The 24,242-nt window shown below is 52.5% G+C and overlaps 2 protein-coding genes across 12 annotated transcripts in view; both read right to left on the minus strand.

Moving 5' to 3' along the window:
• The window catches only part of LOC147321516 (NACHT, LRR and PYD domains-containing protein 3-like), a 41,545-nt gene extending 36,591 nt beyond the window's left edge, over positions 1-4,954 (minus strand). For both annotated transcript variants that reach the window (XM_086305490.1, XM_086305489.1), the window contains exons 1-3: positions 4,353-4,954; positions 836-888; positions 424-708 (exon numbers count right to left, since the gene is read on the minus strand). In XM_086305490.1, coding sequence (XP_086161616.1) covers positions 424-708; positions 836-881 — 331 coding nt within the window. In that variant the 5' untranslated portion in view covers positions 882-888; positions 4,353-4,954. The remainder of the gene's footprint in view (positions 1-423; positions 709-835; positions 889-4,352) is intronic.
• Positions 4,955-5,071: 117 nt separating this feature from the next.
• LOC147321518 (histone-lysine N-methyltransferase 2C-like) overlaps positions 5,072-24,242 on the minus strand; it is a 49,744-nt gene continuing 30,573 nt past the window's right edge. For 7 of the 10 annotated variants that reach the window (XM_086305455.1, XM_086305452.1, XM_086305451.1 and 4 more), the window contains 39 exons: positions 22,770-24,146; positions 22,434-22,694; positions 21,955-22,340; positions 21,700-21,875; positions 21,200-21,616; positions 20,732-21,084; positions 20,530-20,641; positions 20,013-20,420; positions 19,806-19,917; positions 19,650-19,716; positions 19,502-19,565; positions 18,653-18,885; positions 18,085-18,504; positions 17,661-17,768; positions 13,482-14,390; positions 13,091-13,351; positions 12,809-13,009; positions 12,570-12,731; positions 12,346-12,481; positions 12,080-12,203; positions 11,817-11,992; positions 11,625-11,737; positions 11,407-11,544; positions 11,271-11,316; positions 11,083-11,198; positions 10,909-11,007; positions 10,442-10,654; positions 10,234-10,361; positions 9,838-10,033; positions 9,544-9,753; positions 9,085-9,464; positions 8,653-8,765; positions 8,386-8,522; positions 8,165-8,292; positions 7,765-7,966; positions 7,566-7,682; positions 7,302-7,375; positions 6,087-6,195; positions 5,072-6,014 (listed from right to left, as the gene is read on the minus strand). In XM_086305455.1, coding sequence (XP_086161581.1) covers positions 5,922-6,014; positions 6,087-6,195; positions 7,302-7,375; positions 7,566-7,682; positions 7,765-7,966; positions 8,165-8,292; positions 8,386-8,522; positions 8,653-8,765; positions 9,085-9,464; positions 9,544-9,753; positions 9,838-10,033; positions 10,234-10,361; positions 10,442-10,654; positions 10,909-11,007; positions 11,083-11,198; positions 11,271-11,316; positions 11,407-11,544; positions 11,625-11,737; positions 11,817-11,992; positions 12,080-12,203; positions 12,346-12,481; positions 12,570-12,731; positions 12,809-13,009; positions 13,091-13,351; positions 13,482-14,390; positions 17,661-17,768; positions 18,085-18,504; positions 18,653-18,885; positions 19,502-19,565; positions 19,650-19,716; positions 19,806-19,917; positions 20,013-20,420; positions 20,530-20,641; positions 20,732-21,084; positions 21,200-21,616; positions 21,700-21,875; positions 21,955-22,340; positions 22,434-22,694; positions 22,770-24,146 — 9,075 coding nt within the window. In that variant the 3' untranslated portion in view covers positions 5,072-5,921. The remainder of the gene's footprint in view (positions 6,015-6,086; positions 6,196-7,301; positions 7,376-7,565; positions 7,683-7,764; positions 7,967-8,164; positions 8,293-8,385; positions 8,523-8,652; positions 8,766-9,084; positions 9,465-9,543; positions 9,754-9,837; positions 10,034-10,233; positions 10,362-10,441; positions 10,655-10,908; positions 11,008-11,082; positions 11,199-11,270; positions 11,317-11,406; positions 11,545-11,624; positions 11,738-11,816; positions 11,993-12,079; positions 12,204-12,345; positions 12,482-12,569; positions 12,732-12,808; positions 13,010-13,090; positions 13,352-13,481; positions 14,391-17,660; positions 17,769-18,084; positions 18,505-18,652; positions 18,886-19,501; positions 19,566-19,649; positions 19,717-19,805; positions 19,918-20,012; positions 20,421-20,529; positions 20,642-20,731; positions 21,085-21,199; positions 21,617-21,699; positions 21,876-21,954; positions 22,341-22,433; positions 22,695-22,769; positions 24,147-24,242) is intronic. The other 3 variants (XM_086305450.1, XM_086305456.1, XM_086305449.1) reach the window with 2 other exon arrangements.

Below are 24,242 nucleotides of genomic sequence, written 5' to 3' on the forward strand. Positions count from 1 at the left end.
AGTGATTGGGATATGGAATTAACCCTCTAACCATCAAATGGAAATAATCCAATTTCAGTGTCTGAAACGAGGAAACTACTGGGTAACTACTGGCTTCTTGATTTTCACGTTTTTCAGCTCATTCATGAGGAGGTTCATGTGTTTTCACCAACCACAAAGACACAATTTTCATATCAGTGTCTTTGCAGATAACAAACGTGGATCAATCAAAAAGCAACAAACTTTAAATGAGATACAGAAATGTCCAGAGAAATGTAGCTCTGAAGAGAAAAGAGGATTTGTAATTAAAATATTAAGTAAAGGGTTCAATATATTCACAACAGAAAAAAACCTTTATTTACAGTTAAACACACACACAGTTAAATCTCTCAGAATTGAAGTAAACTGAGCAATAAAACCATCATAACAACAAACAGAGCTCACCTGGCTGCGCAGATGGCTCAAAGGACAAATGCAGCTCAGAGGAGAGAGTCGGATCTATGGTCTGAAGATGTCTGATCATTATCCTGGAGGCAGTTCCTCCTTTTTTCTTTACTGTGTCAATCAAGTCACGAGCCTTATCTGCTGTGACCGAGTTCCCTTCCACTATTGATGCTTTCTCCAGATCATTCAGGACACGGTCCGTTACCAGAGCCTCCAGGAGCTGTGTGACGATTTCTTTTGAAACCCTCCAAACAAAGCTGCACCGTACCCTGCTGAGCTCATCCTCTACAGGAAAAAAGAGACATAATAAGCATGCATCCTACCTCACTCTTTGAAGGAAATGACAGCTACGATTGGTCAGTTTGAGCTTTGTGTGTTTCTGTGTTAATGTCCTAAAATACTGAGCTCCTACCTGCGGATGGAGCTGATAAAGCTGGCTGGTCTGGTTCAGACTCCATCTTTGATCTATGACAGAATGCGGTACAGTGAATCAGGATCAGCTGGTCTCATATCACTTATTGCAACACATCATAGCACCCCGGTTTCTGATGGAATCTTCTGTTTACACACTGCAGTGAAGTTATAGCACTGAGAAAACCTGCGGCTGATGTAGAATTACCAGTACTGGCTAGAAATATTTGGGTTCACCTCAACAAACAGGTCATGTTAGAAGCAGTTTCTTGGATTAAGGCTGGACTCTGTTCTATTTTCTCTTTCTCTCTTTCTCTCTTTCTCTTGTTGAGAGGCAGCGAACAGGGGTGGGTATACTTTTATATATATGGCCCCAGCTCTGTGTTTGGATATTGGGTTTCTCCAGAGGATGAGGAAGTTTTTTCCCTGGACCAATTAACGGGTCCTCATTGTTGGTTTTGCTTTGTACCACAAACAATAGTTCAGAATACTCAGCCATCTTGGAGTCCCTGAAAGGTGTTTGGGATCTACCTGATGTGAACCCAACTGATGTTCGGGTATTTGTAATCGTATCACAAGACCTGCAGCTCTACACCTTGTACACTCAGCAAGTGAAGCTTGGTTTTCACTTGCTACCTAGGGGTGAGATGGACCAGATGGTGGAGAAGGCCTGGCCCATTCAAACATACGAGTGTCAGCTGGGAGCATCTGGCAGAGGTCCCAGTCTGGAAGAGCTCCAAGCTTTAACAGCATTTTAAGGGAGTTTAGGGACACTGAATCCTGATGTACCATCTTCCAAATGTGGTATCTAACCGGGGCCGTTTTTCCATTCTCAAGTATGCAAGTCCATTCTTCATAAGTTCACATGGGAGTCCAGGCTTTCCGAGAATGCAGCACAATCATTCTACAATTGGAGCAGCGGTGTACTTCATGACATCAGGAGTTTTTACTGCCGCCCCCTCTGAACTGTGATTAATATTTGGAATGGAAATTACACATGATGTAGTTAAATCTTTTTTTTTTTTAAGTGACTTTGACAAAATTGGCTTTTCTGTATTGTCTGTTTCATAATGTCTAATAAACTTCATACAGTTAAACACAATCACTACATGACTGAAAAACAAGCTTAATCCATCTTAATAAACATAGTACACATGTATGCCTGAAACAAACAGGTGAGACGTTAGAACGCTTTTATTTCTATTTTAGTAAACACTCAAACCTACAGCACACAGCTGCTGGGGTTTGGAAGAGAACTGAACAAATATTTCAAATATAATGTGATCATTGTTGGAGCACTTTTCAGGATCTCCACGTATTACCATGCTGTTTTTGTTCCCAGGGAAAATGTTTCCTCGTGAATTTTTAGTGTTAGATTAAATTCAGTTAGCTGTTTAAATAAGAACAGAACATTTTACATCAGGGGATATGACAGAAATATACTGACAGCTCTCCAAGTATGATGTCAATATTAACCCTGGAGAACCCATGGGGTCCAGATGAACACATTCAACTTTTGGGGAGGTAGAATGGGAGGCAGAGCCTTCAGTTTTCAGGCCCCTCTTCTGTGGAACCAGCTTCCAGTTTGGATTCAGGAGACAGACACTATCTCTACTTTCAAGATTAGGCTTCAAACTTTCCTTTTTGCTAAAGCATATAGTTAGGGCTGGACCAGCTGACCCTGAATCCTCCCTTAGTTATGCTGCATTAGACGTAGGCTGCTGGGGGATTCCCATGATGCACTGGGTGTTTCTTCTTCACTCACTATGTATTAACAGACCTCTCTGCATTGAATCATACCTGTTATTAACCTCTGTCTCTCTTCCACAGCATGTCTTTTATCCTGTCTTCCTTCTCTCACCCCAACCAATCGCAGCAGATGGCCCCGCCCCTCCCTGAGCCTGGTTCTGCTGGAGGTTTCTTCCTGTTAAAAGGGAGTTTTTCCTTCCCACTGTCGCCAAAGTGCTTGCTCATAGGGGGTCATATGATTGTTGGGTTTCTCTCTGAATCTATTATTGTAGAGTGGGCCGTACAATATAAAGCACATTGAGGCGACTGTTGTTCTTGTTATTTCAGGCTTTATAAATAGAACTGAATTGAAAATGATTTGCAGTCACCTAGAGGACCATGAACCCCTCTGTACCCCAAAGTATTCTGCAGTCTAAGGCGAGGTCATCTGTCCTACAGCTAACTTGGGACAGCAACAGGAAAAGTGATGGAAAATGGAGGGATGGATATTTGTATTTAATATATAAAAACTGAATTTAAACTTTCAGATTTTAATGAGCGCATCTTGAACTAACCCTCAAATAAAATATAAGATTTGTGTCACACAAGGCAACTCAAGAGTCTGATGTGACTGTTCCTGAGTTTAAATCTGAAGGTTTTGCCATCAGCACTGAACGCTGGAACAACCTGCTCGAGGACAAAAGCCTGTCAGCATCAGCTGCTTGCTTTGAATCAGCTCTGCTCTCATATGTGGACATCTGCCCTGTTGTGACTCAAAAACCTAAATCAAACTCAGTGAGTGTCAGTCATATTCAGTAGAGTTTGTTTCTTCCCATTTTAGTTTGAGAAAATATTTTAATCAACAAACTTTACGTTTCGATGTTGGTTTTATGGGACTTTTTATTCCACTTAGCTTTGCTCTAAATCCTAAAGGCAGGATAAGAAGACCCGAGCTGTGGGGGAATATTTTAGAAGGCTTTTCCATGACTTTGGTAGAAAACAGCCTGATGTGGAGGAGAACTGATGAGGGCTGAGAAGCGAAGCTTAGACAGTTGGACTATTTCACAGTGTGAGGCTGGACGTGGGAGACGTTCATCTGCTCTCCAGCAGCCTGAAAGCGGACTGCAGACACAGGCTGTTACATCGTTCACACATCAGTGTGTCAGATAAAGAAGAACCTCAGAGGGGAAGTGACGTGTGTGTCTCTGCTGCTGATTCAGAGTAACTTCTCCTTTATTCAGACTTCCTGTGACTGACGTTTGTCTCTAACATCCTGAAGCGTGCAGTACACACACAGAAGTCACTTTGACAAAGCTCGGCATCTTTAGAGAGCTTTGATGCTGATTCACTCACATCAGCAGGTCACTCCACTGGATGGAAAACACAGCATTAATGAACATGTCCTCCTGTAAAGGACACTTCAGTGTCTCCTCTGCTAAAGGAGGCAATAAAGGAAGCACTGAAGCTCCTTCCTTTAGTTTTTGAGACTTCAAATGGCTCCATCCGTGGCTGCAGAGACTTCAGGTCTATTCAGCTGTTATCTGCTTTTAGAGGGGCGGAGTCTTTATCAGCACATGTTATTAACCTGACCAGTGGGTGGAGCCCACAGGTTTTATGACTTGTTGTATCCTGAGGGGTGTGAGGTTAATGTGTCAGTGAGGCGTAGCCTTCACACATAAATGCTGTACACATACAGAGATTCATGCAACGCCTTTACTTTTGAGTTATATTTACATGTTCAAAATACAACTATCCAAAAGCACCATGGTAACGGATTCTGAACAGCTCACCTGGTCAGGAGCAGGCGATGTGCAGCGTGCTGGTGGGATAAACCCGCCTCCGTCTCAGAGAGAAGAAGATCCTGATTTCCTCATCTTGGTCATCAGCTGCTGGATCTGTGCTCCTCCCCTGTCCATTTACAGGAGTCAGATGACTACATAAGAGGAAGTGTGCGTCTTGGAGACATGAGCGCTCTCAGGTGACGATGTCTGAGCTGTATTTGATCATCAAACCTGTAAAATTGTTTCTCTGACTCCAGCTTCAGCCCACAACCTCAGAGCTCCTGCTCACCCTCACAGACCATGAAATGCCCCCGGATCCACCCAGGCAACAGTAAACCAGCTGTTGACCCACAGGAAGTGAGGAAACAGGAAACATGGCGCTGATGTGACAAGAGAATCTTACAGAACCAGAGGTGCCGATTTCTGCTGAAACTTCATGGCTCTAAAGGCGGCGCCGTCACGTCTTGTTCTTCACTTTTCTGACGCCTTTCATGTTTCCACACTGCTGCACGCACCCACCCACCCCCACTCGGTCTGTACAAACACAACTCCAGCTTTCATCACAGGAGGGCATGAAGCCCGCTTACACAACCAGGCATCACAGGAAACAGAGCCAGTCGTTACGAAACACATTAAGTCCCAACGACAGCTCACACAGCAAATACACTGAAACACTGAGGTGGTCATGTGACTGTTGCTATGCACACAGAACAGAATGAGGCGAGAGCAACATGTAAAATATTTTATTTTTCTGTAAATGATTCTAAATCAGAGTCACCATATTTCCCAAAAACAAACATCTTCATCGTCACGGTTACGTCCAGTAATAATAAAAAAGGCTTCGTGTCGTCTCTGTACACATCAGCAGTCTCCTATGTACACGGCAGCGGGACTCGGCGCCTGAAGGCCGCGGTGACGCCTGCCCGACTCGCTTCACAGTCCGTCCAATCGGGATGCGGTGCCGGGTCAGCAACACAAACTGTACTTGAAACGCTGCAGCTGATCGGCGGTGGTGAGGATGGTGGAGGGCTTCTTAAACTCTGTGTGCAATTCTCTCATCTATGGTACACGTATTTACACACCGCCACGCCGGACCTCGAACGCACCGCAGGTTTAGAAAATAGCTTCATTCAGTAATAAATACAAAAAAACTCTTATTTTACAGGAAATTAACAAATGGAGGTGGGCGGGGCAGGAGTGGGGTGGGCGGGGCCAGGGAATAAAGTCTCTATTTTTCTTGTTTTTGTGTTTTAGTGCAAGTTAAAGACAACACATTCTCTGATCTCAAATTTACATCTGTGCTCATTTTTACACACAATATACACAGAGGACCAGCCTCTTTAAGCCCCGCCCACTCTCCAACACAGCTACGCCCTCAGAAACAAGCTTCTGACCCCACCCATGCGCATATATAACCCCCACCCTGACCTGTTATCCCCATCATCAATATTATTATCATTACTTGTGTTATCAAAGCAATCACTTTCATTATTATCACTGTGTTGATATGAAGTTAAGCTCCGCCCACAGGGGAGGCGATCGACAGAGAGCGAGCTGCCTGTGTGTGTGTGTGTGTGTTCAGTTCATCCATTTGCGGCAGTTGACGGCTCCGCAGTGACACGGGATCTTATGCTGATCGTCCTCCAGGTCGAACTTGTAGTCGTAGCACAGCTGGAGGGGGAGGGGCAGTAATCAGTAACCACACACGCTCTGAGATGCTGACTGATGGAGGGCGGGCCTTACCTCTTCTCCTCTCTGGATGCGTCTGCAGGAGCTGATGATGATCTTGTTCTCCTTCTCCACAGTCACCACCTCAGTGATACAGTTGGGAGCACATGAGTGGTTGATGTACCTGCCAATCACACACAGAGGCGGGTCTTTCACAGGTCAACAGACCAATCAACACTATTAAAAATTCCTGCACCCTGCTGGGATCCTTCATCAGGTTTTCACTTTGAGCTCTCTGAGTTTATCAGAACTCGGCTGGTTCAGGTATTTATCAATGCAGAGCCACCTGAGCAGCCGCCCCCCCCGAACACACCTGAACTTGGACTTGGGGCAGCCAAATATCCCAGAATGCATTTAGTCTGAAACTCAAACGTGGGGATGTCGGAAGAGAGCGGATAAAAATTTGGGACCGTGACATAAATAAAGTTTTAATGAATGTTGATAAGTAAATTTCAAATATCTGCTCGACTTATCAGGACATCACATCTGTAAGAAGTGCTCTGCTCTTTCAGAGACGTCCATTACCCCACCAGCTGTCAGCTGACCGAGAGGTCAAGGGTCACTAGAGCCAGTGAGAACGCCTCACTTCCAGCACAATAACACACGAGGTATACACGTCACCAAGATAACATGTTAACGTTTGGTTTATTCCCGAGCGGCTCATCGCATGTGACTTTCTTACATCACGTGTGATTTCCACTGCAAACATGAATCAGTTAAATTCAGAGGGGCAGTAAAAACACTGGAGCTGAGCTGTGATGTCATCACGTCACGCCTCAGCGGTTTGTGTCCTGGAGCGAGGACACTTTCAGGTGTGTTTTCCCAACACCATGAGCACTCAGAGCGAGGGCGGAGCTGCGACCCTTCCACAGCCCCGCCCTCACCTGTGAGCACCAGATGAAAGGAAAGTTTCCTCTGAGGAGTGTCTGAGCGCTCCACGACAGGTGAGGAGCTCAAATTGAGCTGCTGCTCACCCACAGCTTTAAACACCAGAACACCTGATGCGTCCCAGGAGAGGTGTTTCAAGTCCAACTGGGCAGAGACCCCAGGTGGACACACACACACCTCTTTACGATAGCCTCCTACTACATCTGAACATCAGGACTGTTTGATCACCTCCTTGCTGAAACAGCAGGGGGCGCTCACCTGAGCGTCTGTACAGGAAGGGCTCATTGGGTCAGGTGTGTGCAGGTGTGAGATCAGCACTGAACCGGTCTGAGCTGGACTCACCTGGCGGGTCCCCCGGTGATGGTGGCGTCGATCACATAGTCGTTGTCGATCCGGAACATGTACACGCCGCGATTCTGCACACAGACACACAACACGAGTGAAAGCCATGACCCTCTGGAGGTGAGACGTGCAGGCCCCACCCCCTTCACACAGATGTCACTGACTGTTTATGTTTGTGTGACATGTGAACGAACCAATCAGACGACAGCTTTCAGTCGACGTGACTCCGATCTGAACATCAGAAGTCGCAGACCTGTGTGTTACCTGTGATTCGTACAGCCTCTCCTTGCGATTGGCTACTTCACTCCTGATGATGGTCCCGATGTATTCGATGACCATGGTGCACTTCTCGATGTCTCTGGCAGCGTACAGTCCGAGACCCTGCGAGCACACACACAAACACAGTCAGCTTCCTGTCCTGCGTTGGCGGTCAAGTGTTCGGGCTGTGCTGCAGGTGACCCACCTGGATGCGGGAGCGTGCCAGGTACACATTGCTCTTCCACTCAGCCTTCATGCGGCGGTACTGCGAGGACTTGGAGTGGCGTCCCTGGTGAGCGCCGGCCACGGACTCGCCCGGAGACAGAGAGATGACGCCGGGGACGAGGCCCACGATGGAGCCCACCGAGCCCTGACACCTGGGGGCGATGCTGGCCAGCAGGTAGGGTCTGAGGGGGGAGAGGAGGGCGTCAGGCAGCTGTGGGTGCGCTTTACAGAAACCTGTGACGGAGGCCTGAGCAGATCTCTGTCCCAGCCACACTGACGATGTCACAACACAATGCAGAGCAGCTACACTTTGCCCCACCCGCCCGCCACTTCCATCAGCAGCTTGACACAAAGTGACATCATTGCTTCAGAGCACGTACCTTTTGGCCTGACAGGCTTTGGGTTCGGAACGGGCGGAGCCTGACGGGTTGAAGGCCAGAGGCCACTCCATGAGGGGGTTCCTGCCGTAACGAAAAGTGTAACGCTCACAGGCCTCCACGCCAGGTAACTGAAACACACAGAGAACAGGTGAGTCTGGGTCCCTGTTTGAAGGTGTGTGTGTGTGTGTGTGTGTGTGTGTGTGTGTGTGTGCTGGACGTACAGACTCTATGATTCGGGTCACCGCAGACGTGGTCAGACCAAACAGATCTTCTCCTTTCAGGTAAACTGGGAACAGCTTCAGAGTCCCGCTGGAGGTCCTCATCTGGGAGACGGGATCCAGGATCTGATCCCACACAGCTGCACACACATACACACACACGCGCACACACACACACACACACACACACACACTTTGGTTCATCGCCGTGCTCCTGAGGAGCAGCAGTGCTTCTGATGACAGTTGTGCAGACACACAGGTGATGGTTACCTTTGGGCGTGGGTCCGGTCAGAATGAGGTCATCGTGTCCTTTCTCCACCACCTTAACCTTGAACAGCGGCTGCCCCTCCTCCTCCTCGATGTAGCACATGTACTTACAGCGTCTGCGGAGCACGAGCAGAGAGCCATCAGACCGACCAATCACTGCTGACGTCTACCTGTGATCAGACCAATCACTGCAGAGGGAGGTAAACACCCTCTCACACTGTGGTTGGTAATCCGACACCTCCATCACTACTCTGTGTCAGACCGCCTTCTTCCTGTTGCAACCTTTCACAGTAAGAGCTCCTAACATAAACATCTTCCTGCAGATCTAAACTTTGTCTTCCATCAGAGAAAAGTGGGCAGTGTGATGTAGCACAGCGGTGGGCGTGGCAACCGCACATTGATTCTGATTGATAATCTGCACGCTGCTGCTCTTACCTGTTGCTGTGGCGCATGCTCCAGTAGATACGGTTAGCATGGTAACCGACGGGGAAGATGGCCGTCTCGTTGTGGAAGGTTCTCATCTGCTGTGGGAGGAGCCTGCCGATGGCACGGAACAGCAGGCTGCCGACCCTGAAGGTGTGCTGCCGCTCACCACGCTGCACCACGGCTGCGATCTGGCGCGCCTCGTCCCGCTGCACGAACACTCGGCGGAACACCGCGAAGCATCGCAGCTCTGAGTCGTACGGGTCAGAGGCCGTCACAGCCGCCGGGTCAGGGGCAGAGCTGGGAGTGGAGGAGGGTGAGCTGCCGCAGGACCTGTCCCCGGTGAGAGGAACCATCCTGGGTTTATGGAGGTGGCAGAGCATGGTCTTATCCTGGAGAAGAGAGGAGGTGCAGGGTGAGGAGGAGTGCCCGGTGGGCGTGAGCTCAGGTGTAACTCGGCCTTGCGCTTACCTTGAAGAAGGTGCACTGGGCCTGCGAGGCGCAGGTGAAGTGGTAGGTGTTGGTGCAGCGGAGGCGGTTGCAGCCGCTCGTGGCGCCGGTCTGCTGGCAGTGAGCGCAGCGCAGCGTCAGTCCTCGCCTCAAAGCCAGCTCCACGTTGATGAGCGCACCCGCCTGAGTCTCGTACACCTCGCTGGACCACAGGGCGCAGTTAAGGTGCACCTGGGACACAAACACATGGACGACAGGTGAATGGGCCGCACCGCGCCGCCACCGGAGACTCAGAGCAGAGAGCGGCGCACTCACCCACAGATCCAAGTCCAGGTTCAGGAGCCTGGCCGGTCCGTCTGTCTGGCCATCGCCCTGCTGGTGACAGAAGCAGCACCTGCGCTGGTCTCTGGGTAATGGTTCTGGACGAAGACACGCCCCCAGGTTCTTCAACAGCTCATCCACTTCATCCTGTGTTGGCAAGGCAACCGCCTCATTAGAGATGCAAGTACCCCTGCGTGAAAAAGAGAAAGATTACTGATGACAGAACATCCAGGTCTGATAACGCGCAGCTGAGGGCGTCGTGGTGCCACGTGCACTTGCACAGGCTGTTATCCTCAAACACAGTGGTCATTGCTGGAGCAGAGGCTCCGCCCCTTCCCCCACAGGTGCCAAAAACTAGTAGGTGAGGTTCAAATGAGGTCCCTAACATACCTGCTCAGTGTGATGTTAACACTCCAGCGTCGCCAGCGGGAACTCTTCATCCTCTTTCCATGGCACGATGACAGCGAGTCCTCCTCACCTGGGACTGCCCGGGGGCGGGGCTTCAACTTTACCTTCACCTGTAAGCCGGTCAAATAGTCAGTCTTCAAATCAATGACCTGACTCAGTACAATGTTAGTTCACAGGTAACCACGCCCACCTTGAGGCTGTCCATGCGAGGCCTGGTCTCCATGGTGATGGCAGAGGCAGATGGGAAGAAGAGAGGTGGGGTGGAGGAGGATGTCGGGGGAGGCGAGGAGGGAGCACAGGGGAGGGCGTGGACGGCAATGGAGGACATGTTGTTGGTGTACTGGTGCTGCACCCTGGTGGGAGGGGGGCACTCGGAGCCGGAGAGCAGGACAGGGACTGCAGACTGACAGCGGGACAGGTGTTAAAGCGGTGCATTGTGGGAAATCTACCTGAACTCCTGACCCCAGACTAAACTGCACCAGGGGAACAACCAACCAAGGAGAAGAAAACAACAAAACACACACCCACCCCCCACAGCAGCCAATCGTAACAGCTACCACTATGACTGTAACTAAACCATTGTCTGTGCCTAATCTCAGCGCCAAACACATCAGCCAAATGAAGGCTGGGACACCTGCGGTGTGGGCAGGGCCTCACCTTGGTGCCTGCAGACCTGCTCTGGAGGTCGTTGGTGTAGAGGGTGGAGCAGTTGGGACTGCAGAAGAGCAAGCTGGAGCCGGGTCCGGACTGACCCTCCTGTAACACACACACAGAGGGTGACTTCCTGTCCACTGTGAGGTCACTCTGACCGTCTCCTCTGAGGCGTCTAACCTGTTTGAGCTCCCTGACAATGCGGACTCCGTTTCCCAGCAACACCTTGCAGTAGCTGCAGCACTGAGGCCTGGTGGTGGCAGCGCCGCCCTGCTGGCTGAAGTCCATTCTGACACCTGTAGACACGGATAGATATGAACAGACGCACAGGTGTGTGCGTGCGTGAGTGTGCGAGTGTGTGTGCAGACCTGTGTTTCCTGTAGCGGCCGCTCTCTGTTTTGTGGCGGATGAACCCTGTGAACACATCAAACAGCTGTCAGTCACCTGGAGAGACGCTCAGCGCCGACAGCGATGAAACAATGCTGCGGGGTGCAGCGATCTCACCTGCATCAGCGGCACCTGCACGCTCGCCAGCAGGGCCAGAGAGCTCTGCTCGGGACCGGACGCTCGGCTCAGCTGGTAGTTCACAGGGACGGGGACCCGCAGCAGCTCCGCCACCGCCGCCATCACTCCTGGAACGTTCTGGAAACAGAGGGTCACAGCAATGACGACCAGGGGGAGGGGCTACTGATACATCAACATTAATAGCAAGAGATGTTTACCTGGGCTGCAGTGGGGTTCAGGGTTATTGCTATGGTAACCAGGTCTGTGTTCGAGCAGGAAGGAAGTCCCTGATGGTTGGTCTCAGTCTTCACTTCCTGTTTGACTGCAGAGCCTGCACACAGGTGAGCAACAGGTGAGCATCAGTCAGAACAGACAGGCGGCATTTTCCAGTCACGCTGTGGCTGACTCACCTTTCCCCCAAGCACAGGGGATCATGGGTAGTGTAGGCGACGGGCAGGGTGAGGGAGGCTCCAGCTTGATGAAGGACAGGTCGGGGTACCGGCTGATCTCTATGTCCGCCACGCTCTCCGGGGACGACGATGGAACGTAGCTGTCGGGGTCATCTTGCTCTGACGAGTCCTGGACCCTGAGGATGAGAAATCACAAAGAAAAGTCAGCACGACTCAAGACGACGACGAGGCATTTGGCTTCACATCTGAGGGGCGGGGCTAACCTGAGCTCCTCCTGGTTGTTGTGGGGTGGGGTTGGGAGGGAGGCAGGCACATCCACTGTCCTGGAGGGATGGTTTAAATTGAGAAGCTCCTCCCCTTTCAGCTTCAGAGCAGACACACCTTTCACTGAGGTAGAAACAGGAGGAAGAGATCAGCTGTTGCTCTCGTGCAGCTGTCAGGTGTCCACATACTTACGGCCACACTGTCACAGCTGCACAGGCTAACCTGTGCCTGTCAGACAAAGAAGAGGGTCAAATAAGCCTCTCACCATCCTGCTCGCCGACCTCCTTCCTGGTCAGCTCCTCTGTCGTGGCGAAACCGTTCACCAGTTTCTGCCTGGCAACAGGAGGCGGCGTCGGTGGCAGGGAGGCCGGAGGAGTGGGGGGGTTACTGAGGTTGTTCTGCTGGAGGAGCAGACAGGAAGTGATGTAAAATTAAACAGCAGTACCACACCATTACTAAAGTATTACCTCAGTACCCATGCAGCGGTACCTTGTATATGAGCTGGGAGTAGTAGTCGGTGACTCCATCCAGGCAGGCGTTGCCGAAGGAGCCGCTCAGCCTGGAGTCTCGGCCCAGAGAGGAACTGCCGTATGGGGGGAACAGACTGAGATCCACCCCCAGGACCGGCTCCATGAGGGGCAGCACTGCCAGCTGTTGATGGAGGGGAGAGGTTTAAACTTTCAGACATCTGCTTCCTGCTCAGTAAACAGGAGGAGGCGGGGCTCTACCTGTCTGAGGTGTGTCACCACTGGGTCAGAGGAGGAAGAGGTGGAGCAGGATTGGAGTAGCTTCTCCTCCTCCTCCTTCTTCTTCCTTTTGTACTTGGGAGGAGCTCGGTCTTTGTCGGGCCGGGCGGGTCTCTTGCAGCGTTGCGTCTTCTTCCTGCCGAAGGCGTCCAGCAGCTCTGAGGCAGGACCGTCCCTCACCACCTGGAGGTGGAGCACATGATCAGCTTTTTTAACTAAAAGGTCACATGACATTCCATTTGTCTGCCCTGGCCACCTCCTCACCATGTTGCCATGGGAACCAGGTGCATCTTCCTCTTCAGATCGACAGCCGTCGCTGGACAGCTGTCGCCGGGCGATAGGCGGAGCTTGGGTGATGGGCGATGGCGTGTTGGCAGGGGAGGTCTTGTCCCTTAGCAGGTGTCTGAGCAGCTCCTTACCTGCATCGCCTGCCTGATGAGGAGACGTGGGGGAGAACGGCTCTGCCCGGCCCTCCTCCATCTTCACCACCCTGGCTCCACAGGCTGCGGCCTCCTCGCGCTCCTCCTGCAGAGAGACCCAGGAAAGTGACACACAATACCATAGTTCATCCACTATCACAGCATCACTACAGTATCACAGCATCACTACAGTACCACTGCAGCACAAGTGGGATGAAGTGTGAAAACAAGCGCACCTTGACCTTCAGCAGAGCTGCAGACAGGGGCCCTCTCTGGCACTCTGAGCCCAGCCCGGAGGCTCTCTGCTGGGCTGCAGAGATGATGGACAGCTGCCTCTCCAGCTCTGATGATGGGGCCAGACCAGAGAGGGAGGAGCTCTGAGGGAAAGACAGCTCTGATTGGTCCATGCTGCCAAAGGTGGGTGTGGAGCACGCAGTGTCAGAGACAGCAGGGGTGGGAGGGGCAGTGAGGTCATCCGATTGCGAGGACAGTGGCGTCCTGGCCCCCCCTCCTCCTGTGGCTTCCTCCCCGTCCTTCTTCCTACTCCTCTTCTTATTCGGTTTATTGTCCGGGATGATGTCAGAATACAGCTGGATGAGGGAGGCGGGGCCACCAGAGGAGGAGCAGGGGAAGGAAGTGGCCAGAGGAGTGGAGGGAGAGGAAGAGGAGGAGTCGTGTCCGAATAGATGTCCCTGCCCTGCCGGATGGGAGGAGGGCATTCCTGCTGCTCCTATCCCAGCTGGGTGTGCCTGCCCTGGGGCTGAGGGTCCTGTGAGGCCAGGCAGCCTCGGCCTGGTCTGGAGGCTGGAAGGAGCCACGTTCATGGGGGGTTCACCTGTTGGAACAGGGGGCGCTCCAGGGAGTAGAGGCCTCGCCGTGAAGCCTTGGCGGAGGCCCGCCTGCAGGGGAAAGGTCACTGCCATCTGGCTGTGGTGCTGAGGTCGAGGTCTGGAGGTCTGGAGGAAGTCCTGGGGCAGCTCGGAGCTGAAAAAGGGCATCTGAGACAAACCGTCCCCTCCAGGGGCAGGACCCGCTGTCGGTCCCACCTGAGGACCCGACGGAGTTGCGGCAGGAGGCACGGAGGCCCCCAAGAGGCTCTGCTGCTCCAGCTCCAGTCTCTGCTGCAGGACGCGGTGACGCTCCACCTGGAAGCACATCAACAGGATTCATGAGCAGGAGGAGGCTGCAGACACCTCTGACCTTTAACCCCTGACAACCATGCTTTATTCATACACACAACAATTACATACTCATGTGGTCTAATCTGTTCTCGTGGATGTAACCAGGCCTCCAGACTCCTTCTTACCGTAACCCACATTTCTAACATTGACACCTCTGCTGGAGCTCCTTGCTCCCTCCTTGTCTACCATTCAACCATCTTCAAGTTTGACTCTCCTCCAAGGATCGGATGTACCAATAAGGATTCAATCTGTCTGTCAGCTCCACCCTCTTCCCACTGTCCTCGTTAAAAGCCGTCAGACCTCATTGGCCCCCATTATCATCACTATTACTCGTTCCTTCATCACTGAAACCTGCCTCCTTTACTCCCATTCTTAAAAAGCCTGGTACAAATAAATTCATTTAGATATCCGATCTCCTCTTTGTTTCTTAAACTCTTGAGAAAACTGTCTCCTCTCGGCTTCACACACGTCTCAGTAACAACAATAATCTCTATGAACAACTCCAGTCTGCTTTCCATCCACTTCACAGGGAACGACTATTCAAAACGACCAACGTCCTGATGGCAGCTGACTCCAGTTTCCTCGCCATCCTCCTCCTTCTTGAGCTGAGCCGTTGATTTCCCACACCATCCTCTGGAAAGACTGCCCTCCCTGCCTGGTTCACCTCACATCTCTCATATTCAATTTAAAGCTCACTCTTCAAGTTCATTTCCTGTTTCTGCCGGTGTTCCCCAGGGTTCAGTGTTGGGGCCTCTGTTATTCATCACTGAAGTGCTTCCACATAAATATTAGCTTTCACTGCTACACAGCTGACACTCAGCTGTATGTTCCTTCCAAACCCAGTCTCACCCTTCCACCCATACCCTCTCTCCCTGCCTCAGTGAGGTTAAATCATGGCTCTCCTCCAGTGTCTCACACTCAGCAGTAATACAGGGAGTGCAGAATTATTAGGCAAATGAGTATTTTGTCCACATCATCCATGTTCATGCATGTTGTCTTACTCCAAGCTGTATAGGCTCGAAAGCCTACTACCAATTAAGCATATTAGGTGATGTGCATCTCTGTAATGAGAAGGGGTGTGGTCTAATGACATCAACACCCTATATCAGGTGTGCATAATTATTAGGCAACATCCTTTCCTTTGGCAAAATGGGTCAAAAGAAGGACTTGACAGGCTCAGAAAAGTCAAAAATAGTGAGATATCTTGCAGAGGGATGCAGCAGTCTCAAAATTGCAAAGCTTCTGAAGCGTGATCATCGAACAATCAAGCGTTTCATTCAAAATAGTCAACAGGGTCGCAAGAAGCGTGTGGAAAAACCAAGGCGCAAAATAACTGCCCATGAACTGAGAAAAGTCAAGCGTGCAGCTGCCAAGATGCCACTTGCCACCAGTTTGGCCATATTTCAGAGCTGCAACATCACTGGAGTGCCCAAAAGCACAAGGTGTGCAATACTCAGAGACATGGCCAAGGTAAGAAAGGCTGAAAGACGACCACCACTGAACAAGACACACAAGCTGAAACGTCAAGACTGGGCCAAGAAATATCTCAAGACTGATTTTTCTAAGGTTTCATGGACTGATGAAATGAGAGGGAGTCTTGATGGGCCAGATGGATGGGCCCGTGGCTGGATTGGTAAAGGGCAGAGAGCTCCAGTCCCACTCAGACGCCAGCAAGGTGGAGGTGGAGTACTGGTTTGGGCTGGTATCATCAAAGATGAGCTTGTGGGGCCTTTTCGGGTTGAGGATGGAGTCAAGCTCAACTCCCAGTCCTACTGCCAGTTTCTGGAAGACACCTTCTTCAAGCAGTGGTACAGGAAGAAGTCTGCATCCTTCAAGAAAAACATGATTTTCATGCAGGACAATGCTCCATCACACGCGTCCAAGTACTCCACAGCGTGGCTGGCAAGAAAGGGTATAAAAGAAGAAAAACTAATGACATGGCCTCCTTGTTCACCTGATCTGAACCCCATTGAGAACCTGTGGTCCATCATCAAATGTGAGATTTACAAGGAGGAAAACAGTACACCTCTCTGAACAGTGTCTGGGAGGCTGTGGTTGCTGCTGCATGCAATGTTGATGGTGAACAGATCAAAACACTGACAGAATCCATGGATGGCAGGCTTTTGAGTGTCCTTGCAAAGAAAGGTGGCTATATTGGTCGCTGATTTGTTTTTGTTTTGTTTTTGAATGTCAGAAACGTATATTTGTGAATGTGGAGATGTTATATTGGTGTCACTGGTAAAAATAAATAATTGAAATGGGTATATATTTGTTTTTTGTTAAGTTGCCTAATAATTCTGCACAGTAATAGTCACCTGCACACACAGATATCCCCCTAAAATAGCTAAAACTAAAAACAAACTAAAAACTACTTCCACAAACATTCAGCTTTGATATTAATGAGTTTTTTGGGTTCATTGAGAACATGGTTGTTGTTCAATAATAACATTATTCCTCAAAAATACAACTTGCCTAATAATTCTGCACTTCCTGTAAAACTGAAGCTTGTCAGCACAGGTTACAGGTTTTCCATTAATACTGACAACACCTCCACCCCCCCTCAGGGTAACAGTCTGGGTGTCCTCCTCGACAGCACTTCCTCCTTTCCTCGCCCCACATGCTGCTCCTATCCTCGTCACTTCTCAGATACTGTAATTCTGATTTCTCGCGATCATAACTCGCACAGCCTCCAGAGAGCGCATCACCCTCTTCTTCATCAGCTGCACTGACTGTAGATGCTCGAGTCTCCTTCACTTGACGTGTATCCACAACCTGGTCCCTCCCTACTTGTGTGATTTACTCCACATTTACTCCCTCTCATTCACCGATGTCTTCACCTCATTGTTCCCGTCTCACCACTAAGAGGAACAGAGCTTTCAGCTGCTCTGCTCCCCGACTTTGGGATTCACCTCCTCCTGAACTCAGTGATACTGGCTCTCTTCCCTTATTAGAGTCTAAACCCATCTGCTTAAACTGGTTTACTCTCTTTAACACCGACTCCAGTCTAATGCTCTGAGTGTGTTTGAGGAAACACACTGCGCTCCGTCTCACTCCTCTTTACATTGAACTCTTCCTGGTTCCTAACCAGGGCGTGCTCCAGCTGTGAGAGCATGAACGTCTTCATGTTGTGGGTAAACAGAAACTTGAGGAGTCAGAGGGGACGCGCTCTATGAGGAGGAGCTCTGCTGACTGAGGCCCAGCTTGCTCTGCTCCTCCTCCTCCGTGATGTTTTACCTCCTGCATGAGCTGAACTCGCTGCCTCTCCTGCTGCTCCCTCAGCCTCTCCCTCCTCTCCCTCTCCTGGAAACCCTCGCTGAACGGGTTGTTGTCGTCAAACTTGACCTGTGGAGGAGGCGGAGTCAGAGGGGTTAGCCAGCGCCCAGGAGCAGCCTAAGCTCACATGAAGCAGTGTTACTGCAGGGTCCCCCCCTCATTGGCTTTTCTAATACAGATGTTCAGAGATACATAAAAGTTGGACTGACAAATCCAGATGTGGACCGGCATTAGACTGAACTTCCTGTGGGGTCTCCTGTGCTGATGGAGGTATGAGGGCTCAAACATATGGAGATAATCCCCCCCTCCCCATCTGATTTATGATGCGAGTCTGGTTCTGGATCAGGTCTAGATCACAGTGGGGTGCAGCAGCCATGTTTGTTACCTGAGGGGCAGGGCCAGCTCCATCCACTGTGGCTCCATTGGGACCTCCGGTGGGGCCTCGGGAGGCGGCAGTAAAGCCTGCCGTCTGAGCTGCGAGGCCTGGCACTATAGCAGAGGGCGCCTGGGTGTGTGGGGGTACTTGCGGGCTGTTGGGTAGGGCGGCGGGGAGTTGAGGGGGTTGATGAGGCGGCATCCTCTGCCCCATCACCCCTGGAGCCCCACCCCCTGGAGTCCAACCGGGAGGCACATTTGGGAGACGGGCCGGTGCGGGGCCGCCCGGGTGGGGTTGCAGGGGCACGATGGGCTGTGAGAGCAGCTTCTGAGGGAGTGGGGGTGCCGGTTGCTGCTGCAGACCCCTCTGAGGATGTTTGGTCCGGTAGTCCTCGATGAGCTCGGCGTGGTCCTTCTGCTGCTTCCGGATCTGGACACAGAGAAGAAGCACTCACTGTGGATACACCGGCCCCTGAAAACGGTCCCTTACAGGTTTCACTGGCTGCCCCCGGCCGGCCTCTACCTTCAGTTCAGTCTGATAATCTGGATTTATTCTGCACTGGGATCAGCTCCGTTACCTGCTCTAGCTGCTTCTGGACCACTCCCTGCTGCTCGCTGATGTAGCGTAGCTGGGCGGCGTCCTCCTCTGCGAAGACACGGCCCGCCTTCTTGGCCGTTCTCTGTTTGGCTGACAGAGCCTTCTTGGTCTTGCGGTGAGCAGCGATCTTATCCTCCAGGAGGCGCTGCTGCATCTGCAGGAGCTGCTGCGTCTCTCCGAGCCAGTCCTCGTACTGCGGCCGCTTGGGCTCATCTGGGAAAAGAAGGAGTCAGAATTCAGTGATGAGGAGAAGAAGGAATCTGACTTCGCTCATATGTGGCTGAGAAGAAACAGCAGCATGCGATCAAAGAGAAACTTTGAGCGCATGCTGCTGTTTCTGCTGTCTGCACAGGCTCCAGGAAGAACTGAACTTTAAACGTTTACACGCAGGCGTAAACTGATCAGAGCTCATCAATGAGCTCCTGGTCTTTCTCCTCTGTGCCTGATCCTCTTCATCGTGTTGGTTGTGTTTGAATTGGAGATTAGAAAGTGTGGATATGAAGGTTATTATAGGTCATTTAAACTGAATTAGCACATTTCTACTCTGAGCACTCAAAGCACTTTATACAACTTGCCTCATTCATCGATCCTACAAGCACACGTTTCTAACGTTCAAGAACAACTCGGGGTTAGACACTGCTCTCTCTACTGAGCTGCAGCCACCCAGGTAAAACACACAGTCACTCCAGTCATTTTTAATGCAACAAACTGAAACCAGTGGGTCTCTGTCAGATTCTGTGACCGTATAAAGCTCTCCCCGGGCTTTGTGTTAGAACCACTGCTCTGAATGTACCTGTTCAAGCTGCTCTGATTGGTTTCTGATACTCACTGCTGAACCCGGGGCCAAAGCTCGGGGGGTTGGGTTGCACCAGCTGAGGGGTCACCGTCCCCTCCTGACACAGAGAAAGACCGCAGACATGTTAGAGAAATGCTCTGTCCTGTGTGGTCAGTTACTGTGTCCGAGTCCTTCAACATACCTGTAATACCAGGTGTGGAGGCTGAGGGGGGACCTCGGGACCTGGGGCTGCTGGAGGCTGCTGGAACCTGACGCGCACACAGACAAAGACTTCAAATGAAGTTGAGAGAGGGAACGTTCACAGAGAACACTGAGGTCAGAGGTCAGAAGGTCATACCTGTTGATGACCACGGGATTCAGGCCCAGGTTTCCCTGAGACATCACTTTGTTTATGCCTTTCAAAGCCACCATCTTTGCCTTCATGATGGGGTCTGTAATGGAATCAAAGTCTGCAGGACAAAACAAGAACACGAGTTCAGCAGGGGCTTCATGAGAAAGACAGTCCAATGGTGCTTCAGGGGGAGTTTCAGGATTCTGGACTTACCCACACCAAGGAACGCAGAGTCTGTGGTGGAGCGCTGTCTGATCAGGGCCTGCATCTGTTTCTGTTGCTGCTGCTCCTGCCGCTCTTGGTCCAGGAGGTCCTGCAAAAGAAGCGGCTGCTCCTCCAGAAGCAGAGACCTTTGTTTGTTCTGGTTCTGGACCTGGGTCTGAGCAAAGGTACCCTGGGTCTGGCTCTGCGTGGAGGTCCCCATATGTGGAGGTTCGGTCTGAGTGGTAAGGAGGAGGTGAGGAGGCTGGAGAGGCAGTGGGTGAGGCGGGCCTTGGGGGGCCTGAGGAGGCAGACTGGTGTGAGGAGACACTGAGACAGCCTGAGGGTGGGGGGTGAGTTGAGGCGAGGATGAGGGGGGCCCAAAAGGCCTCTGCTGCTGCTGGAAGACAGGCTGTTGTCCTGGGAGAGGAAGAGCAATCAGAAACAGTTCTTCCATTTCAAATCTGCTGATTAGACCAACGATTGGTCGATAACACGAGGGGGGCAGGTCAGGCTTGTGTTTGTTTACCTGTGGTCACAGGGGGCTGAACTCTGGATACCATGCCCATGGATGGCACCTGCTCCTGGGGCTTGATGGATGACAAAGCCCCTGAAACAGAACCGGAGTCCTCCAGCTTCTCCTGGAGGCAGTGGTGGGTTATTTATTATGTTCTCTTTATTGAACTAATTATTGATTAATATTTATTATTGATAAATTGAAAATGTCCCACCTTGATGTGATGGACAGAGGAAACCTCAAGTCCTAGAGCTCCCGGGGGTTTGCTGGTGGCGAGGACCCCAGGTCGAGCTGCCCCCGTCTTGCTGTCGTCCCTCACTTCCTGTTTGATCTGTCCGACCAGGTGGGAGCTGCTGTCGGTCTTTCTAGAACCACAAACTCCATCCTTCCTCTCTCCGCTCTCCTTCTCCTCCGCTGGCTCGCCCAGATCCAGCTCCTCGTTGAACATGTCCTTCTTGTCCTCCAGGTTGAGCTCAGGGTCGGCATAGGCGATCAGGTCAAACTTCCCCGACAGCAGGAAGTCATCGAGGTGGAGGTCATTGGGACCCAGGTCCAGGTCTTCTTTACCTGAAACAGAGTTAGAGGACGAGTCAGTCAAGGTGAGGAAGGATCGATAACTTGCTTCAGAACAGGTGTAATTTCTGGATTTAGCCAAGGTGAACCCGGACTCGATCGCTCATACCATCTTCAGGGTCGAGGTTCAGGTTCAGGTCAACCAGATCCTTCACTTCTACATCCTCCAGGTCCTTCACAGCCGAGTCCTCCCCTTCCAGGTGCTCCTCGATTCCATCGGCTCCCGAGAGTGCCGGCTCGCCGGTCTGAGTCAGAGCCGCCGTGTGGCCAAGGTGCTGCTGCTGAGGATCCTGCTGGTTCAGCTGCTCCACGGCGCCTGCCATCATCATCTGCTGAGCCATCAGCGTCTCACCCATCCTGGCCCCAGGACCAGGTCTGATGGCAGGTGGGTGGGGGTCTGAAGGAAGAGAGAAGGGCAGCCTCAGGCGGTTCTCTGGAGCGCGATGTCGAAGCTCAATGTAGGGCTGTCCCATGATGCTGTGCTGCTGGATGGGGAGAGAGCGAGGGAGGAAGGGCTGGGGGACACCTGAGGGGAAAGAGACTTTTTTATCAATCAAGTTCATTTTCAACATTTTTGACTGATCGGCCAGTCAGAGGAGCTGTGCTGACCTTGCATCATGTGCGGGTGAGCGTTTGGAGTCCCGTGGGGACGGATGGCGGTGAAGTCCCCGGGCACTGGCCTCCTCATCTGAACACGAACCTCCACAGCACCGAGCCCAGAGGCAGGCGTTGATCCTAGGGGTGCACGCAGGAAAGTGTCATGGAGGCCAGCTGGAGCTCCAAACCTGTAGAGGGCAGCGAGTGTAAGTCACAAACACACAAAAAACCATCAGATCTCAACCAGGACTCTTCTGCTCCTCTCACCTCGATCCTGGTCCTTGGACACCCAGCTCTCTGGGGAGACTCTGTCTGGGGAAAGAAGCCTCGGTGGGCGCAAAACCCCTCTGCTGTTCTCCTGGGAACCCTCCAGGGAACCTCAGGGCTGGAGCCCCGGCAGGCCGTATCGTGCCAGGATACGGGGGCGGAGGGCGCCCAAATGGGTCTGTCTGGACAGGGGAAGCGGTGGAGGTGGAGCTGGAGGAGTCGTCCTGCGACCAGTTGTGAAGAGGTGTGCCAGAACCAGGGGAGGATCCTGTCGGAGCAGCCGGGGGTGCAGCAAGTCCAGGAGCCGGTTCCTGCAGACCCTTCTCCTGACGTAACGTGCTCTTCTGCTGCTGCTGTCTCAGGATGAGCTCCCGAAGCCGTTGACGCTGCAGAGAAAACAGGAGGACAGATGAACTCGCTAAACACACGAGAACCAGCAACACTCGACCAGACAAACGTGGACTCACAACACCTCTCACCTGTCTCAGCTTCTCCCCTGAGTCACCAAGCTGAGGCAGCACGCTCATCGACCCGTCTAAAGCAGACATTTCAGTGGTTGCCGTCTTGTCGGTTTGCGATCGGCCTGGTGTCATGTGACCCTGCTCAAACGGATCGTGACCCGGAGTGTGACTGGCTAAAGCAGAGAAGCTCTCTTCTGATATCTCAGGGTGCTTTGGGGTGTGGCTGCTGGGGGTTCTGGGAAATGAGTCCTGTTGTTGTCTTCCTGGTGACTGCTGTAACTGACCAGAGAAAAGATGAGTAGAAGAAGACGCTACTCTGTGGCAGAGAATAGAGGCCGTGGGCTGTGGTGTTACCTGGTGGGGCGTTGGGGTGAAGGTCCCTGGGTCTCCTGGAGCCAGAGGGGATGAAGCGGAAGCTGCAGGCTGAGGAGCTAAGCTCTCGACTGGGGTTTGGCTGAATGGCTCGTGGGCCTTCTGGGGTCGTGGTGTAGAGGGCTGCTGGGCGTAGGGATCCGGCGAGGGTCGCGGTGTACCTGTGGGCTGTGCGTAGGGGTCGCCGGCCCGCTGACTCCCTGGTGATCGGGGGAAGCGGTCGATGACAGCTGGATGGGGTGTGCCCGGGTTGGAGGCGTAGGGATCGAGGGTTGGGTGAGAGGGGGACGGACGGCGGCTCATGGATTGCTGGTTGTACTGGTCTGGTCTCAGCGCAGGCGGTGTGGTGAGGTATGTGGGGTCAGAGTGGGGACGCGGCGTGCCAGGGGTCTGAGGGTTGGTGTAGGGATCCGGAGACGGCCGGGAGGTCATAGGTGACTGCTGGGTGAAGGGGTCGGACATCTGCTGAGTGTAATCTGGTCTGGGCGTGCCGGGCGCTTGGGCGTAGGGACTACGGTGGGGGGAGCCCAGACCTGACAGTGGGCTGGAGGGGAAGGGAGGCTCCTGTGAAGGAGGGGGGGCAAAACTTGACAGGTCCTTCCTCCCTGCTCCTCCTCCACCACCAAATGCCTCTTGCTGAGGGGGCATGGGGGCCTTAAACACACCACCCTGGAGCAGTTGACGACTGCATGACTCGGGCGCAGGGACTCGCACGTTCGTCTTCTGGTAGGCTTCGGCCACTCGGATGCCGGCATGTCTGACTGAAGGGTCGGGGGTGGGGTTACCTGGTTGTGGCCCGAGGCTTCTGAAGACGTCAGGTGTTTTGGAGTCGGGGGATGGAGCAGGAGAGCCTACGACATCATGGGCTGGGGAGGTGCTAAGGGAGCTGTGATGCTGCTGCTGGGAGGCTGCGGGGCCTCCAGACTGGGAAGAGGAGGGCCGAGGAGTGCCTATAACCTTACTGTAGGGGTCCCAGGGTGAGGAAGGGCGGGAGGAGGGGGGAGAGAACATCTGGGGGGAAGATGCTGGCTGGTGGAGGGGAGAGGAGGAATGTGGGGATTGAGGGAGTGAGGAAAAGCCAGAAGGGGGCGGTGCTTGAGGCCGGAGGAAGATGTCGTCCGCTGGTCCAGAACTTCCCTGCAGGAGGTGCTGCCTGGGCTGACCCTCCCTGAGACCCGGGTGAGGGGAGGCGCTTCCTCCGGTGGGCACGGGGCTGAGGCTGCCAGATTCAGGCGACTGGGGGCCTGAGAGGCGCTGGCTGGCCAGAAGCTGCTGCTGCTGCCGCTGCTCATTCTTCACCTGCTCCAACTTCTGGGTGGCCTCCATCTTGGCGAGCTGCTTGCTCTTCTGACGCATTTGCTGAGAGAGAAAAACAGAAGGGACGGGCGAGGAGACAGGCGGACACAGAGCGACAGGCGTGAGGGCAACAGGTGGAGCTCAAACACGTCAACACAG

The sequence above is a fragment of the Aulonocara sp. 'chitande type north' Nkhata Bay genome, linkage group LG9, assembly GCF_057382095.1.
Source record: "Aulonocara sp. 'chitande type north' Nkhata Bay isolate Kocher_YH1m ecotype deep benthic linkage group LG9, A_spYH_male_GT1.1, whole genome shotgun sequence".
NCBI classification, from domain to species: domain Eukaryota; kingdom Metazoa; phylum Chordata; class Actinopteri; order Cichliformes; family Cichlidae; genus Aulonocara; species Aulonocara sp. 'chitande type north' Nkhata Bay.